Source organism: Bacillus rossius, chromosome 10, assembly GCF_032445375.1.
Source record: "Bacillus rossius redtenbacheri isolate Brsri chromosome 10, Brsri_v3, whole genome shotgun sequence".
NCBI lineage: Eukaryota > Metazoa > Arthropoda > Insecta > Phasmatodea > Bacillidae > Bacillus > Bacillus rossius.
The window spans coordinates 26,555,772-26,572,500 of record NC_086337.1 but is presented as its reverse complement, the minus strand read 5'-3'; the positions used below and the strand labels follow the sequence as shown (position 1 = coordinate 26,572,500).

At 37.9% G+C, this 16,729-nt stretch overlaps 1 protein-coding gene across 1 annotated transcript in view; it reads right to left on the bottom strand.

The window, feature by feature from the left end:
• LOC134535873 (1,5-anhydro-D-fructose reductase-like) overlaps positions 1-16,495 on the bottom strand; it is a 61,404-nt gene extending 44,909 nt beyond the window's left edge. Inside the window, exon 1 of the mRNA XM_063375214.1 lies at positions 16,037-16,495. Within this exon, the coding sequence (XP_063231284.1) occupies positions 16,037-16,228 (192 nt within the window). The 5' untranslated portion in view covers positions 16,229-16,495. The remainder of the gene's footprint in view (positions 1-16,036) is intronic.
• Between the last annotated feature and the right edge of the window lie 234 nt (positions 16,496-16,729).

Sequence of the window (16,729 nt, the reverse complement as noted above, 5' to 3'; positions counted from 1 at the left end):
CTCTTCCACATCTGAATAACTTACGAAAGCAGCTATGTCGTAAAATTTGGAGCAAGCTATGTTGAATTCCTCGAGTATTTCTAAATTAAGATTATGTACTGATGTAGGTAACTTATCACGTACTGCGGCTCGAAGCCTTTTTCGCAGCTCTTGCGCATTTCCAGTAGTTGGTAAATTACGCAACTGCAACTCGTAACTTAGTTCATCTACTAGTAATAGCTCCGGAGTAATCATCCTGTCCGGATTCATAGTATTACACAAAACAAAACACTACCCTCTTAAAATTATCTCTTAAACTTTAAACTTATAAATACACTTAAATATAGCTTATGATTAAAACAATTGCTTTATTGCGTGGGAAGTATGTGCCTTCATAATTTATTATTATTATTACTACGCGCGTCGGTAAATGAACAGTGTACTCGGGTGTAACAAGCTGTCAGGTTAGCTTGCACAACAGGGTACCTACAAGGAACGTCACGTCAGCCGGCAGGACTGACCTTGGCGCGTAGTGCCTTTAACTAGGGGTGTGGGGGGGAGGGAGTATCTTGTCCAGCAGACACGTCTCTGTTGATAAGCCACGCGCGCGGGCTGAGTTGCGTGGATGGGCAGCCAGCTGCCTCTCGGCTCGCGCTCAGATGTAAACACAGAGACTGAAGTGCAGCAAAACTTATGATAATTTAAAAATTCAAGGGTCAATTTAGTTACTACGTGTATCAGCGGACAGTTCACAAATTACTTACTACAAAAAGATTCTAAGTGACAAAAAAATATAAAAAAAAATTTTAATCAATTTTTTTTTAATTTTAATTTTAGATATGACCTTTCAAATTAGGTATGCCTATAGACGTAACCATGCTCTGCTACCATTTTGTAATACCCTAAGTGTCTTAAAGAATAATTAAATAATAAGGTTAAAAGATTTGGAAGCTTTGATTACTGGGGCCCTCAATTAATAACTATAAAAGTCAACAACAGAGGCGACACTAGGAGTAAACAAAGAAAATTTAGGGACTCCCTACAAATACTTGGGAGTAAAAGGATCGTTATTATATATTAAATAAATAAAAACAACTGTTACGTCTATAGACTTCCTTATTTTATTAATCATTGTTCTTTCTTTTTTATAGATTAAATTTTCCTTAGTAAAGTCTGTTTTTCATTGATAAGTGATCTTATTTACATAACTCACAATTACACTTATTATATGATATTCCTTAACGTCATATACGATAGGGCCGGCCCTGAATGACTAACAAAAATTAAAATATTTAAAAACAAGAATGAAATTAACATTGGTAACTTTAAAGGTCGTACATATAGTCCTTTCAAAACATAATATAAATTTCTTCTCCTCGAACTGCTTTTTACTGTCCGCTGTCTTACTTGGGTTACACTATTTTTGAGTTCGTGAATAAAAAGATAGAATTATGCGGGTATCACCCGGGGCTGTAGGTAGACGGTGATCGAGGTAGTAGGTCTAAAGATGGTGGATTCTGCGCAGGAACCGACTCCAGAGGTTCTGGCAGAGGATTTTGGTTGCCCCAAACTTGGAACCCTGTCAAAACAGGGTGTTGGTCCTGGCACTCAGGAGAGGGCGTCTCGTCTCCGCAAACTCGAACCACGATTCGCGGTAGCCACGGAAGTCATCATGTTTAATTTAAAAAAAATAAAAAAATACTAAATTTCTCTAGGTACTTTCAACTAAACTACTGACTGGTTAATAATAATTTTAGATAGGGACTCCATCCCTCTAGTCTGAGCAGACTACATAATATACGGTGCGATGTCGATGATTCGCCGAAGATCGCAATTACAAACGGTACCAGTCAGTCAGGAGGCGCGCACCGAAGTCAGTTCAGAGCGGGATATCGTCAGAATATCATAAGCGCGGGGTCTCTAGAGAATGGGAGGGGGGGGGTAGGCTCTGAGCCGAAAATTACCGAGTCCACCCGAAGGTGTCCGGCATAAAAAAATTAGATCTTACTGGAGTGACTGCGCGACTGAGGCGCTATCTTTTGGTGGCGAGAAGAAGTACTAATAAATCGACTTGTGACCGACGAGAGTGTCAAGCTAGGGGGTAATGGAGTAACCAGTGGTGCCACCTAGCGGCCTGAGACATAAGGAGGGGAGAGAGGTTGTCGTTACCTCCGCGCGAGCGCTGGTGTCGGCGCTGCCGACGCCTCACAAGTGGCATTAGTTATCACAGCCGTCGCTAGGTGTCGCGAAAGTCCAGAATCGTAACTGCGGCTGTCAAGCCTGAGATGGCCTTGACTTCGGTTAACGTACCCGAGCGGTCGTCGCTCCTAGCCACTTCTGAGAAGAAAGGGTGGGTGAGCAGGCGGGGGATGGCTTCAAAAAACGCATGGTCTGTGGGACACAAGGCCCACAGGATCCTCCTGTCGTGTCTTGCTGCTAGTGAACCTTATACCGATTCGTGACAGAGTTAGCAGGGCTCAGCACTGCTTCACAAGCTGCTGTAGGCAAAAGAAGACCCGCGAAGAAATAACGTTACCGGCTCCGACGTGCCTGGAGGCGGGAGAAATATTAGCCAGAATGCTAAGCTAGCATGAGGCTGGGAAAGAAAATCAGTTCGCCTCTGAGAACAGAGGCTGAGGGCCTGGCCGTAAAGAAAATAAGATGAGAGAAAAAGAAAAGAAAAAAATATATTTCCAAAAATATTTAAGATTACAAAATTTTAAATAAAACGTGCCTAAATCCCTAATACACGGCACAATGTAATTGTCGTTTTTCATTGTCCTTCTGTTGGTGATCGTTGTGGAAGTAACTGAGAAATCGAGGTCGAGGTAGTCCACAGGAATGACTATCGCTCGTTACTAACGCACTTATTACATAATGTATAAAAATTGTGTGCGTGGGTGCCACGCGTATTAGAAGTGACATTTAGTTCCATACTAAATGCCATTTTGTTTACGAAATGCGGACTGTGTTGCTATCAACACTACGTATTTTTTATTTGTACTTGTGGCTGAAATTGCGTATAACTAATTTATATATGAGAAACAAAATTGTTTGTTGAAAACGCAAAAAATTTGGTTCTTTTTCGAAAGAAGCTAATACATCATTGCTTTTTTATACAGTAAGACTGTATTATGTACGGTGATTATAATTATGATCCATATATACTTAATCGTATAAAATGTGAACTAAGCTACTACGGAGATTGAAAAAAGAACTGTTGGCGACTTCAGCGCGTATCTTAAGAGTAAAAACTACGGACCTATAATTGTCCTGCGAAATATCTTGCTTCGACTATCATGCTGGACCACGAACTTCAGGACGAGGGATAACTAAATCAAGAGGCCCATAATTCAAATGTCATAATACCTTGAAGAACCTGGGTATACATGATGATAGTCAAACTACGAATATAGAGTTGATGTCTAAGGATCTACTGGTTATTTCTACAGCTACCTACCAACAAACGCCGTGACAAGTAAGACATTTATGGAGTGTCATGACTATATGTTATGGTTGGACGAATATCTCCATGATATCCTTTGACTTATGTTTGGAACTACAGAAGGATTAAAGTGGTATGAAGTTACTGTTAATTGACAGTGTAAATATGTATGTGTAGTGTTTTGAAATACTAGTAGGTACTCCAAACGACGTGTTGCTCTGTAGATTTATTCCTGATAATTAACGTATCAATATAATTTTCAATTTGCTGCACCAATTATTGTGAAGTAATTTTCTATAACTATCATCAATGTATAAAAGTTTATCGTTAAGTGCTTTACCCTAACTGACAAGCCTGTGCAAGCTATATTTTGTTTTATTTAACTTTGAGTTCTCTGTAATTGATTAGGCTAGTCTAGAGTTGTTATGCATGATCACAGATAATAGGCCAGTAGCATTAAACATCCAATTCGGAAATAATTCCTAGAAAAGGTTTTTTTTTGTTTCAATGGCTTGATTTGTGACCAAATATGACTCTCCTAAGTTTTCCCCCTCGGGGGAGTTGTGGAAAAGTGGTGGGGGGTGAAAATGTACCCCCAAACGGGGTGTTTTTACGTGTTTTTTTTTGCTTTTATCGCCCACACTAAACAAAATATTTGAAAAGTACATTTCATAAGAGTTATAGAGCATTAATCTCTGCGTTGAATGGTACCAAGAACATTTTTTTTGGACACTTCGTTACCAAACTACAGCAGCTGAAAGTTTGACCAATTTTCAATATCAGTGTAAATGGTTGGTTTTAACTACAGGTTTTAGACGATGTCTTATTCAAAAATGAAAAATTAGCCAATTGGCTCAACTGTCAACATTAACTACAATGGTTGTTTTAACTTCAGGTACAGAATTTGGTCACAAACAGGATAACAGTAATATACTATACAAAATTAGTATATTTATATTAACATGAAAAATTGTCACTAAATTAAAAAATATATACATAATGGGTGAATATAAGATTTAAATAATAGACATGCTGAAATAAAATTAAAGTCTTCGACGTTTCTCTGCCGTTGGACCACTGGGCTCAACATTTTGGTCGACGTCTGACACTTCTGATTCATTGTCAGTCAAAATGTCGAGGCCTCCATAAACATCTTCTTCGGCATCTTCCAATAATTCTACCAGTTGTAGAGCGTTTGTGCATGAGGTCCCCTTGCAACTGGCACAAATTATCGAACATTTCAAACCTGCCTTCCTGCAGCCGCAAGCACCTGCACACCATTTGCTGCACTTGCAATAAATCTTCATCAGAAGCGGCTGTGGAGCTGGTTCCTTGGAGGTAAGAACAGGGGCAAGTCCAAAGTTGGACTGCTGCCATCCCCACTGGAGCGGATCCATCTGGTTCCCTAACCACATTTGAACTTGGAGGTAGGTTCTGAAGCAATGTTGGCGAGCTGCTTCCGTGGTTGGTGGTAGGGAAGCCAAATTGAATTTAGATTTTATGAGGGATTTGGCAAACAGGTCAAACCGCACCTTGTCCAGATTTTCCTCTGTTCTACCGCCATAGAGGGTGGTAAAAAATCGTTGCCCAGCTTCTGCAATTGCTTGAGGTTGTGAATCGTGATCAAAGAAGGGTTTGATGTCCTCTAAAAGGTGTTCATTCTTGGCCACATGTTTCACTATTTTCTTCTTGCCCAGCTTGTAAAATGAAGAAGTGGTGTCGCAACCACTAATGGCGTGGAGGAAAATGAGGACCTTTTTCAGGTCATCGGCGAGTTTACAACTCTGGTGGGTGAATATTTTTTGTGGTGTTGTTCCTCTTCCTGGTTTGAGGTAATAAATGTTAGCCGATGGTGTGGCTAGAGCAGTGAGGATGACCAACAAATCCGTATCCTCACCGACTAGAGCAACCTTCTCATGACTATGGGCAACTTCGATGGCTGTGGTGACGATCATGTGGTCTGCATCCTCACGAGCTTGCTTGACTGATATGCCTTCACTTTCCAGTCTCTCAGTAAGCAAGCTGATGAGTCGCTCCTTGTTCCTGTCATTTGAAAGAAATTGCTCCTGGGTCATCGTCACCACCATTGACTTTGTGAAGATGACCTCAGGAGCAATGTGCCTCTTCATTCTCCGGAGCTGCTCTGCAGATTTGATGCTTTTGGTACGCAGGTCTTCGGGGTAGCCATAAAAAACCACAGTGGTAGCTTTTATGTTGTAGTGGCGTTTCAAGTAATCAACATACTTGTTGATAATACATTGAAAGGCATCGCCATTCTTCCATACCACTCGGTGTAATAAAAATCCTCCATCAGTGACGTGAGCCGCTCCATCGAGGTTAACTTTTCCTACAGGATCAAAAAAGTCATAAAGTACAGATTTAGGTGCCTTCCTCATTCCAACCTCATAGAATAGAGACAGGGGATATGGTGCCAGCTCGTATTGGAAGAATTCCCTTAGCTCTTCATCATATTTCTTGAGGAGTGCGATACCGTGAAATATTGTCTCAGGATTGACTGGTACATCCTCCCCTTGAATGGTAAACTTTGACTTGAAACCTTGAATGTTCATGACACGATTCTTTCTGACAAACTTGATTTGGTCAAAGTTTTGTCCCACCAAGGTAAGCATTGACGAATTCCCAATTTCAAAGGCTCTGTGACAGTTTATTGATTCATCTCCCATGACACTTATACTGATGGACATCATGAAGTCGCTTGCTGGAAAAGGATCGTGAGATTGAAACCACTCCACAAACTTCTGTACATCTCCATTATCACGCTGGACTCTAGCATCTCTGGCATCAACATGCTGCTCTGAGGTGGTGAATGAAACCCCGCTAAAATCCTCGACCTGTTGTGCCACTGTTGTAACTATTGGCATGGTGACTGCCCATCTGCTGTGAGTACTATATGAAACACCACAACCATGACTAAGCCCTCCACTACTTTTTAATGAGCGCATGAGGGTCTGCTCAATTGTCATGTCAGACCAAATCCCACTCCAAAATTTATCAGATCTTCTTATTGTAAACCATCCATTCAGCACAAACCTCTCATACTCTTTTTGAGATAGTTTCTCTTGTAGGTCCATCATGTCTTGCAGATAGAGCTGCGCTGACTTAGCATACAAAAAATGCCCACTTGCATGGAAATAGGGCAACATCTTCTTCACAGTACTCAGATGCAGCTCCCAGTCACCAGTCCTCTCTGCCTGTATGAACTGCTTCATGAGGGTGGTCATTTCGAAGTAGAGCACCCATAACTTGGCAGTGGGACCATTATCCTTCAGTTCTTCTAGTTTCTCAGTGAACAGCTGCTTCAAATATTCGTGATCAAGTTCTTCCAAGGGAGTCTTTGAATGGGAAGGTTCTTCTGAGTCCTCATTAACCCTCATTTTCGTAAGGATGACATTTGCAAGAGCCAAATTGCAGAGAGTATGTGCACGTACTGCCCTTGAATAAGCATGCCCAGCCATAATTTTTTCTGTTGATGCTTGGGCATAAGCAATGCTGAATAGCTCTTGCAGCCCACTTCCATTCATGATGTAGCCTATGGTTCCCAGGTACGACATTAAAGGATGAAAAAAAAACCAACCATACAATGACTATGTTCAACTCAGAATCGGGAGTGGAAGATGCGACTATCTCACGTGCCTTTAGATAAAGAGGCTGGTCAAATGTGACAAAACAGACATTTTGGTCGAGGATCTTACATTTTTCAACTGCTGAGAGAAGTGAAGTATAGATGGTGTCATAGTTACTGGGAGGTGCATTGATGAATGGAAGGAAAACCGCGAGTGATGTTGAGTAGGGTTTTGAGTACATGAGCTGATCCATAAAATATTGGCCGAAAAATTCGCTCTTGATCCCATTCTAAGCAAAATTTAATTCTTAAAAAATGTTATGTAAAATAACTGTTTGATAAAAAGGTTAATTCGAAGATATTTAAGAAAAACTGATATTAAAAAGAAAATTATTCGTAAAATTAACAAATTGATACGACTTTCACCTTTTGTAATTTAGCAACGGGTGGTCCAAAAATGTTTTTCCTGGTTTTATTCTACACAGAATTTAATTCTCTACAACTTTTATAAAATATACTTTTTCAAAATTTTGTTAAGTTCAGGAGATACAAGTGAAAAACTGCAAAAGTATCCCTTTTGATGGTACATTTTCACGCCCCGCCACTTTTCCACAACTCCCCCGAGGGGGAAAACATAGGAGAGTCATATTGGACCATAAATGAAGCCATTGACGCAAAAAAAAACCTTTTGTAGGAATTATTTCCGAATTGGGTGATTTTTGTGTTTAACGCTACTGGCCTATAAAGCAAATTAAATGAATTAAAACTAATTTGGAATGTTGATATCTCCGACTTTGATTTTACTATGGTTTCTCATATAGGAAAATGAAACCTTGTAATTTGGCGACGTGTACTTCATGTTAAATTCAGTGTCACATCCAGAGATTAGAGAAATATACAGATTGAGCATAGGGTCTGACTTAAGACGAGGGGGTTTAGATTATCGTATTTTGTCCGTAGTCTTTAAAGATCATTAAAAAAAAAATTGGTTGCCTGTAAAGTTGGTTTACGGACGATAGTTTAACGTGACATCGTCATAACAAAACATTGATGAAATGATTGCATACTTTTATGAATAAAATTGAATCATTTTTATTGAATTATCACTATTTTGTATGGATACAAAGAAGGAGTGAAATTAAATCTACAATTTAATTGATAAATTAATTTTTATTTGCACTCATTAATTCAAATATGTTTATTACTTTAACGAACAGATTATCTTAACTATAACTTTTTGAATGAAAGTGATTGTTTAATTGGAATGTTCAATTAGCTCCATAAAATAGTATATTCCCTTGCACGTCAGTTAGGCGGTTCAACATGATAATAAATTTTCAAAATATTTTTTTTTAAATTCTCTTTTATGTTAGTTTTTGTTTATTGCTCTTTATTTTGGAAAAATTGAAAAAATGGAAAAAATGGAAAAATAACCAAAGAAATTAATTAATAAAAAATAGTTTAGTTAAAGTACTAAATTTAAAAGCTACTTTTGAAAAGCCCGCCTTAATCTATTTAATATAATAGTATATTCATAGGCCAATCGAGTGGAAGATAGATGCGGAGCAAGCGTTCAATGAGCATAACGGGACAATGTGCGTAACTGGACAATTAGTCATCCTTTTTCGTGCGTGCAGCCGGCGTTCATCGATTTATTAGACGTCACGTCAAAAATTAATATTTGCACTTATAGAAATTATTAACTATATTGGAACATTTTCTATCATAGTTCCTAGTTTCACATTACAACTATTTCAAAATGTGTTCAAGTTAAAGTGCGGTATGTATTATAAGACCATTTTTACTTTTGTGATTATAATATACTAATATGAAACAAGACTGAATAGGATGAGCGAATCGCTGGAGTGTACTTATATACGTATGCGTAGCACTGTGGCTGTGGCTCGCATCGGTTACTGTGCGTGCGTGCGTGCTCCGTGGCCTTGGGAAGGGTTTCTTGACAAGGGGCCCGCAAGGTGGGGGAAAGAATGATAACACCTCGTGAATGGTGTGGAGAAGACCGTACGAGAGCGATAACCGACACATTTTTGTCTCCTCCTTTTGCTCTCTTCGCGGTCACACACACCATTGAATATGTATGTTATTGTACGTTCGGCGTTGTGGTATTTCGGCGTTGTGGTGCGTCCCCCATACAGCGGGGAACGTAGTTTTATCCCCCCCCCCCCCCATTTTTTTTCCAAAGAAATTCTTTGTACGCTCTTGGTTCATATATATGTGTGTATATATGTATATATATATATAATACATATGTATTTCATACCCTCGTGTGTACCACATGCCGTCTTTTACGTAGGAGTGGTGGCGTCACATGGTTATGTTGTTATATCTGTAAATGGTTTAACCGAAGAAAGCCAAGAATTCAGTCAGTCTGGTCGTGTGTCACTGATTTTAGTAAAGAATATAGGTATATCATACGGATCCAAAATAATAATAAAACATTGCAGGTTTTTTTTATCTATTTTATAACCGTGAAGAAACTTTTGAAATCGATCCAGTAGTTTTGGAGTTTACTTCTTACTTACAAACAAACAAACTCACTCTCACGATATTAGCAAAGATTAATAATAAGCTTAATCTTAAGGGCGCCGTCTGGACGATGGAAGGAAGTCACTGTAGACATTTACCTCTATATCTCTCCTTTAGAAAGAACTTGAGATTTTCAATTTTTGTTTGGGCAGGAAAGGAATAAAAAGAACACTCGACGTCGATCTGGTGGATTTAAGTTGTTACATACCCACCTTAACACTTTTACGACCCCGCCAATATCACGAAAATGGCTCTTTTCAACCTATTTTTCTGGGCAGTAAAATTCGTCAGAATTTAAGGAACCCACCAGTCAGACGCGCCCTGTACCTTCTTGCATTGATTCCTGCATTTAAACAGGCATGTCACCGCGGAAAATCTTCTGAGGCACCAATGAAGGTAAACGTATGCACGTGCGCAACTGCTAGCCACCTTGTGGCGCCCTCTGTAGCTGTACCGGCAGCCGGCTGTTATCTCTCCTGCCGCGGAGGTGCGGCGTGTGGAAGGGGGGGGGGGGGGGGAGCAGAGGCTTTGCCTGCTCAGGGCGATAGTGGCCCTTCTCTTCCTCTTCCCCGGAGGAATAACAACAAGAACGTGTAAAGGAATTACGGAGTGATATTCACATTGGACCATGTCATGTATTCGGGGACCATTCAAAGTGCAGTGAACGAGAATACTATTGTGATGGTTCTAGAAGCACAGAAGAGAATATAGTTCCAAGTATGAAAAGTATGGGCATGTGGGATGAAATAATGTCAGCAAATAATCTGGTAGTTCATCATGCAGAAAGTCTCTTGAAAAACATGACAACAAATAGAGCTGAGTCTTTTAATAATACAGTTGCAAAGTTTGTTAGTGGTAAAAGAGTCAATTTTTCTCTCCGTGGTGGATACCTTACCAGAAGTGAACTTTCCGTGATTTCGTGCAATGCAGATGGTAACGAACAAGCCGAAATTCACAAAAAATTCACAAATCACAGTCCTGGTGAATATGCAAAAAAAAAAATTTAAAAGCAAAAAAAAATATGCTGAAAAGAGAAAAAAGAGGCGCTTGGAAAACCCCACAAAGAAGACTAAAAAGAAAATTAACTTTTCAGAAGACTCACATTATGGCAATGTTTCTCAGATACCAGACATGAATCCGGAAGAATACGAAAAGAAAAAAGAAGAATTTTTGAGAAGACTGCAGTGTAACAGCAAAAAAATTTAGGATATCCAGTCATCAACCACTGGACAAAGGCACTGTATCTTGTGGAAATAGAGTAAAGCGTCTGACGGCTTCAAATTTCGGAAAAATATGTCGAATGAGAGAAACAACACCGCGCTCTAAAACAGTTCAATCTATTTTATATTCAACCTTCTCTGGAAACAAAGCAACTAAATATGGAATTGAGAACGAACCTCATGCAGTCACTCAGCTGGAACAGGAGCTGGGCTTAGTCATAATTCCTTCAGGACTTTTCATTGACGAAAATATACAATTTCTAGCAGCATCGCCTGATGGACTCATTGGTAGTGATGGCATCATTGAAATCAAATGTCTTGCAACTGCCAAGACTATGCTTCCTGAAACGGCAATTCTAGAGAAAAAAAAAATTAATTTTTGTGAACTGAAGGATGGAAAAATGCATCTCAAGGTCGGTCATATGTACATGTACCAAATTCAGGGACAACTCCATATTACAGGTCGCCAATTCTGCCTTTTTGTCGTTTGGAATCCAAAAGGAATGCTTTTTCAGAAAATCACAAAAGATGACCATTTCTGGAAAAGTTTAATTGAAGAAAAACTTATACAGTTCTACATGAATTCATTACTGCCAGAGTTGGTGGACCCAAGATACACCCGCAATCTTCCCATAAGAGAGATCCTAAGTAAATAATAGGTAGCAATTTTGTTCAGTATCGTCTGTGGACTATGTAAGAAGAACAATATTAAAAATTATATTATAAGTATATTTATAAATAACATACATATATATATATATATATATATATTTAAGAAGGAAACAAAAACAATATGGAATTTCTTTCCATTACGGTGACAGTGAGTTAACACATTCATAAGCAGAGGGATTGTAATGGGTTGAAAGGATTTATGATATTTACAAACAAGTTTTTGAAGATGTTATCAAGCTCGCTGCTCAATCTTACATTTTATTTGTCAGAACCACACTAACGTGTCATGATGTAGTCCTTCAATGAAGATATTTAGAAAACACTGAGGTTTAATTTCAACTTAAATATTGGGATTTACAATGTACTTTTTATAGGACTAGTATTTATACAGGTAATATGCCAAGTGTCATTCTGATTGGGAAATGATGTTTAACAAGAAAACCAGTTTAAATGTGCTCGTGCATATGTGTGTGGTGAGTTTGAGAAAACTGAATGCTGATGGTGATTTCAAACAGAACATGTAAAATTGGTATCTGCATAAATAAGAAAGTAAAGGGGTGGACATTGTTGAAAAAAAAAATGTTTATTTTTGGATTGTATGTCAATACATTCAAAAATTTAATTAATCTTTAACACAGTTCTCTATTTAAAAACAATTTTATTTTGTGGTTTATCTCTATGAATTATATTCTTATATTTTGTTTGGTTTGTGGATTTTTAGGTATATTTTGAAGAAATACTACCTATTTTTATTGAAGCCGTTTCCAAAGTGCGACTGCAGGAAAAGTTTAAAATTTTTTTTTTGTTTAATGTTCTATAGATACCGAAGCCATCGTGAAATCAAACGTTTGTGTGTATATACATATACAATTTATGGACACGATACTGCCTTAATTGAGCACAAATCATTTCCAAACTGATAAATAAAATATAGTAATAAAATTTTGGTCGAATTATTTAATGGGCATCCCACTAAAGGGATAAAATGGGTAAGGTTTTGATTAACTTAACAATCGCTTTAAATCCCATAGTATGACAAATATTGCATCGTTTGAACATATTATAACTCGTAGGAGTAATACCAAAAACCTTTGAATAAATTTTTTGATACGACCAACCATAAATGCAAGGGTCGGAAAAAACTTGAGTTTGAGGACAGAAAAGTTCGTAACTTCCTTAGGAGACATATCATCAAATCTGTTAGTATTGTTTGTAAATGTTATAATTTTTAACACAATTTTTTGTCTGAAACAATTTTTGATAAGCCAAACGATTGCTCAAGGGGTTGTATAGCAAGGTAAGAAATATAAAAAAACTCAATTCCCATACCATATACAATATTAAATACGTTCTTATTTATGGTAAATCCCTTAAAAATTAATTATATAACAATTAATGTTAAATGTATATTTTTAATCTGTATCTAAAACTTTGGTCCAAAACAATTTTTGATTAGACCGCAAGAAGTTGAACAAAAAACTCATGTAGAGATAAAAAGAACTAAACAAAACTTCCGTACCATGTACCTACGTTATCATAGTCATTCATATTTTTATTTAACTTTCTATATATTGCCAAGAACGTTTAGGTATATGAAGTAAAATATTATGTAACCATCCATTACTGCAAGCCGTGGGAATAAAAATGGTTAAAAGACAAAAAAAATTATAACTTATTAGTTGATATACTATCAAAAATGAAATAATTTATTGCAAAATTCCTAAACATTATCCAAAACCTTTCGCTGAAACAATTGTCGATACGACGAACTATTTACAGTTATAATAGAGACTGAAAAAAGTTTTATAGTTCCTATCAAATATGTTGAAATTTATTTTTAACTACCTTCATATTATCATAAACAATGATCCAGAGCAAATTTTCTTTTGTGACCACTTATTAGTGCAAGGTATGAAAAGTAGTGTTAGAAGGTAATAAATGCGTAGGCGTAATATGAAATATGTTCTATGTTATTCAGTCCTGGATGAATTGAACTAAATCTTTTAAAATAGTTTTGGGCCATGGAATAAGACAGTGTTCATTCGATCAATTTTGAATATTGTAGAACGTACAGGATGCTTAAAAAGTTTCAGAAGTTTATAGAAGTTTTTTGAACATTTCATGAAGCGATAGGTACTTCGAAATCTACCTAAACCTGTAGTCTGTGCCGAAAGGGATGCAGCTGCCTTGAAGAAAATGTTTTTTGCTGTAAGGTATATTTTTATTTTGTTACTTGAAGATTTAATATTATTGAATAAATATTTTTCTTTGAGGATTTAGATTCGTTTCATTTGTTATCAAACTTTTTTAAAACTTATCTACTTTTTATTTCATACCAAACATTCTTAAACTGAAAAAAAAAATATCAATTATGAAAATTCAAAATTTAACAGTCGTTAGTAAAAATGTGTGCCTTTTAAATTATTTGGATTTAAAATATCTCTACTACTGATTTTAGTCTGGAAATTTGCCTGTTTGCCTACGTATTTTTGACCTTGTGACTGAATAAAACTGCCCGCGCCCTTGGTGCAGAAATGCTGTTAATTTAGTAACTGATCAAAAAAAATAAATATAGATAAAAATTAAGAAAAAGTTCAAAAGTTAAACATTTTTGGTATTAAATATATGTAAATTAAAATGCTCATTCACAGCGTGGCTGTACTGGTGGCACCATAGAAGTTTTCAAGTAGTTTTGCGAATAACCGGGAAAACATCACATTGTAATCAACCATCAATGTAAAGTAGTGTTCAGACATGCATTTCTAAGTCAGTAATTCAGACAGAATTTTTTTTTTACGTATGCAGTCACATTTGTCTATGTGACATATACACAATAACTTAGTGTTAACACGTTACTATTAACCACTAAAATAAGTATTTTGCTATATCGCTACACTAAACATATATGCAATTGGCACGCCGGCTACGGTAAATTAAAAAAGCAAGAGTGATTCAGACACATGGCGAGGCGGCAGGGCGGCTCTTATCTGGCCAGTAGTGTCGGCGGGGGAGGAGGGTGGGGCAGTGAGAAGGAGGAGATAAGAGTAGTTCCGAATGTCGCCACTCAGCTCCGAGCAAGAACGACATGCTTTGTACGCGATCACGCGTTTACTCTCTAGCCAGACGGCGCCCTTAAACAAACAAGGAAATCTAGTTTGTGTTACGTGTGCTGCCGCACTACGTACATGATGACGTCTACGCGGCGCCTAAGCGGCGCCCGATGCTACCCGGTGAGCAGGGATTGCCGCGCGCTGTGCGTCAACCATCGGAGCCGCTCGGAAATTCTCGGCGGACTTCGTGTGGCGGGCTTTGAACCGGACATCGCTTGTGCGACGTTTCCACTCATGTAGGCCCAGAACAGTCTCCTATGTTTTCCACCTCAAGTTTCAGCGTATATAAGGTCCCCAATTTGCCGAGGAACAGAGATACGTCTCCGAGTCGACCATCGAGGCGGTGAGATGCTGCCGCCCGAAGCTACACCGTCAGAACCTCGAGACGTAACTTGAACTTGAAACGTAAACGAAAGCTTTGCCAATTGAGGGCATTAACTGGTGGTTAATGTACATATCACTAGTTTAGGTGTTTAATATGTAATAATTAAGTTAAGAGTAAAATGATTAACGTAATGTTCATATGTGTGAGTCTTAACCGAATCTCAAGTCAGACAACGTATGTAATATTCTTTTGTGAAATAGAATTACAACTAATATCTTTGCAGCATAGGTATTTCCTTAATGTATTTAAAAATGCTGTTTGGAGTTCAGTATGATTAATTTTTGCTTTGACATTGTAACTCGACACTTGCCCGTCGAGGTAACGTGGTAGTTGGCGAGCCGCAAACCCAGTGCTTTTTGTCAAGGCGGTGTCACTAAACCAAAGGTATCTGCTAATAATTTGTTTTGTATGTTCGCAGTTACTGTCCAATTCTGTTAAGAGCGTTAAGAGCGAAGCCTCCGAAAACGAATGTACCTCGATATATTATCCTATACTGAATATTTGTATAACATTAAGGGTACGCGTTTGTTATGAATAAATGTGTAACACATTGCACACCTCTGTCTTACATTTCACCTCTTGTGTCCCTCGTGTTTAACACGAAAGGTTACATTAGAAAGAATTTGATTGTTGTAATGCACTATAGGCATTCGCTTAGAATGAACACAAGAGAAGCCATACCAGAAAATATTATTCTATAACACGGGGTCAAATATTTTCACGAATGCAAAATTATGCTGTTTTTCGAAGGTTTTCGTAGGCTTAATTGACGACATACGGCTGCTGTGGTCACGAGAATTCCATCTAAATTTATAACGCTTGCAAAATAAACAAAGCAACGTGGTTAGTCTTAACAAAAATAAACACGCTGCTAAAACATTTCACGATACGCACTAACTATGACTGCATTCACCCTGTCGTCTAAGCTACAAGCGATAACCTTAACCTAGGCTACTTTTAAACTTGTTCGCATTTGACCCAGTAACTTCCGGTGTAGCCAACCGGCGGGCGATGAGACTTGCAGAACGCGAAACCGCGTAATGACAATAAATCAATCGTAAAAGGAAAGACGGGTAAAGAGTTGTTGTTATTTACCTGCCATGTTCCCAGGCCAATCACTGGTATTTCGCTCCCGTCGCTTAGCTTCACTTTTTGAGCCATGGCCGGCGAAGTGTACGACGCGAAGAACCTCTGCGTGCAACGTAGACTGACAAGAGACTGTCGGCTAATGATCCGGCAACTGCTCACGGACGCGACTAGCCTCGCGAGACCTTGAAGCACCCTCATCTTTTGTTCGCAACGCTGTCTAACGTCTATTGTGCGCAGGCTGAAAGTACATATCTGCCGCAGTCGTGATACTAGTACTTTATTTACTCTATGGTCGTGATTACTTTTCAAATGATAACACTCGCAACAACTCCCCACTTTTCTCGTCAAACCTGCAGATAGGTACCGTATTATTTTTTCACATCACCTTACGGCTACAGTTTAAAACAAATTTGTACGTTCATGCAATTTATATGCCTATAACTATACAACAAGACCATAAATTAAATTATAGTGAACATTTAATGCGATTGAATCTTTACATTTTTTTTTTTTTTTTTAACATTCGTAGATGAAAAACAGTATTCCAAACTTGACAAATCTGAAAGCAATTTTGTCATATATTTAAAATGCAATAAAAGAATCGTAAGTACATAAATGAGGTATTATATTAATTTTCATTATATTTCTAAATTATACCTCTATGTAGCTACGCAATAAGTTAAAATATTTATCAGATCT